The 2385-nt window shown below is 51.0% G+C and overlaps 1 protein-coding gene across 1 annotated transcript; it reads left to right on the top strand.

Moving 5' to 3' along the window:
• Positions 335 to 2385, top strand: LOC110390399. Its single transcript, XM_021381676.1, has 2 exons — positions 335 to 585; positions 1713 to 2385. Exons 1-2 carry the CDS (start codon positions 419 to 421, stop codon positions 2158 to 2160), a joined length of 615 nt encoding a protein of 204 aa, XP_021237351.1. The 5' UTR covers positions 335 to 418; the 3' UTR covers positions 2161 to 2385.

The raw sequence follows: 2385 nt of genomic DNA, 5'->3' as shown, positions 1-2385 counted from the left end.
GTTGCTCAGCACTAAATCATCAAACAGTTGAATTCACTGCTGCTTGTGCCCCTTCTACCTCCACGTGTAAACCTATAGTTTAATGTGACCCATGGAACAAATAACATTGGGACAAATGGTATCAGGATTAACACTAAGGACAGAATACCTAAATTTGTATTTAGCAGCTATCCTGACTTCTTTCTTCATGGGCAGGATGTGGGAGAAGCACTCACTGCTCTCTGAGCATCAGAGCACAAGAGCTGCCCTTTATGTGACCTTGCAAAGCCCTAGAGGATGTGGCAGGGGGAAGTGCTGCATGCTCTGCTCCGAGCTCCCATAGGGGGAGTTGGCCTTACCCACCCCTTTTTGCTCATTTTTACACCTCAGCAACACTTTTGCAGCTCCACAACGTTGCTCCCAGGACTGAGTGGGGAAGATGTCGCTGAAGGAGGAGAAGGAAAAGGAGAAGCCTTGCAGTGATGACTATCACCCTGGACCACAGGGTGAGAGTGTGAAGAGCCTGATGAGGGACATTGAGGTGTCCCGCAGCGTGGGTCTGGAGATCATCAACAGGACCAAGACAGTGACACTGAGGGACTTCGGGTGGGTACCCCTCGCTCCCCTGCTGCTTTCTGCCACCCTGCCTATGAGGGACATCCCTGAAATGCCCTTGGTTTTAGAAAACCAGTGGAGAGAGGCTCAGTGCCAAGTGCCGGAGCAATTTCCTGCACATTCCTCCAGCTCGTGGACCTTCCTCTGTTTGCACTATACTGCTGCACACACTTCAGGAGATTCCTTCCTTGTCCTCATCCTTATCCAATTCTTTCCTTTTCTTGTCTCTATTCTTTCCTTGTCTTTTTTCTTTCCTTATTCCTTTGGAGGCCTTGCTCAGATGACCTGATGTCATCAGGGTGAGATCTTGTCCCTTCCAGCCTGAGGGAGCCAGTCACGAGCACACACTTAAACCGTGCTAGCATTATGGCCCCTTTCCCTTTTTCCTATTTCCCTCCCATCAGATTCCTATACATTGCTGAGAATCCCTAGAGCCACATCTTCTCCTGCATCAGTGGTCCCAGCTCTCCCAATGGGACAGGTTCTCCTGTTCCTTCACCGTCTCAGTGGATTTCTATAGAATTCTTTACATGTCTCCCTTGTACTGGGGGCAAGAACTGGACACAGCACTCCAGATGTGACCTCAGCCGTGCTGAGCAGAAGGGCAGGATCTCTTGCAGCTTCTGGCAGCGCTTTGCCTGACGCAGCCCAGAGCACCCTCAGCCCTGTTGGCATCAAGGGCACATCGCTGATCGTGTCCTTTTCTGCCACCTGCTTCCAGCTGCATGCTCCCAGCATATCCCAATGATGCGGTTTTTTCTCCCCAGCTGCAGAACCTGCACTTCTCCTTGTAGGACCGCATGGGGTTCCCATCAGCCAAACAGGTTTTCCTATTTATGGCAGTAGAAGATGCACAGAGGGCACAGTGTGGGTCCATCGAGGCTGGGTAAAGAGGCTTGGTGGGAACACTGAGCTCCCTGCCTTCACGCTTGCTCTGGTGCTGCTGTGCACTGGTGATTCTGGGAGTGGTAATTCTGGCTCAGCGATGCTTGGCAGTGGCAGTGCTTGCACTCAGGATGCTTGCTCATTAGGGAATGCTGAGTCCCATTCAGCACTTCTTCAAATGAGCTCCCCTTGTGCCTCCATCTGCTGGGCTACCGCTGCCCTTTCTCCTACAGGAGTTATTGCTTCAGTGGCAAGAACGTGGACCCTCTGCCCTTTGATATTGGCCCACACTCCAAAGGAGCATGCGCCTTTGCAAAAACTCCCTACAGCCTGCGAGGGAGCGTGGGGATTGTGGTCTTCAAGGCTGACACTTTCTTTGTGGCCATCACATTCTCCAACCCCTATGACTACGTCCTTTACAAAATTGAGTTTGCCTTGGAGATCTTCACAGAGGAGAACCACCTGGGAAACCTTGATGAAGTCTTCTCCAAAATGATGAAGAGCAAACCATACTGCAGCTCCTCGCTCTTCCAGCGAGCCGTACTGGAGTCTGAACATGAAACCCTGGAAGTCTCCAAGGGGAACATTCGTGTCCAAGCCAAGATGTCCAACAGTGAGAAAGCCATCCTGAAAGTCCAGGTTGAAGAAATGGATCCACCACCCTACCACAAAGACATGTGAGGGAAGATGGGCACCACTGCTGCCAAAAGGATCCCATGGGAGATATTCAGCAAGGATGCAGCAAGACTCCGCAAGGGTGGTGGAAGGAGGTGTATGGTGATGATAGATCCCATGGAAGATGGAACCACCACCTTGCTGGCTTTGCCATACAGCTAACAGCGCTCTCCTGCTTGCAAACTAGCTCATGATTGCATATGATAACCAATAAATACATTCTTACCCTCA

This window comes from Numida meleagris, linkage group LGE64, assembly GCF_002078875.1.
Source record: "Numida meleagris isolate 19003 breed g44 Domestic line linkage group LGE64, NumMel1.0, whole genome shotgun sequence".
Classification (NCBI taxonomy): Eukaryota; Metazoa; Chordata; class Aves; order Galliformes; family Numididae; genus Numida; species Numida meleagris.
The sequence above is the reverse complement of the archived record's forward strand: the minus strand, read 5'-3'. Positions and strand labels throughout refer to the sequence as shown.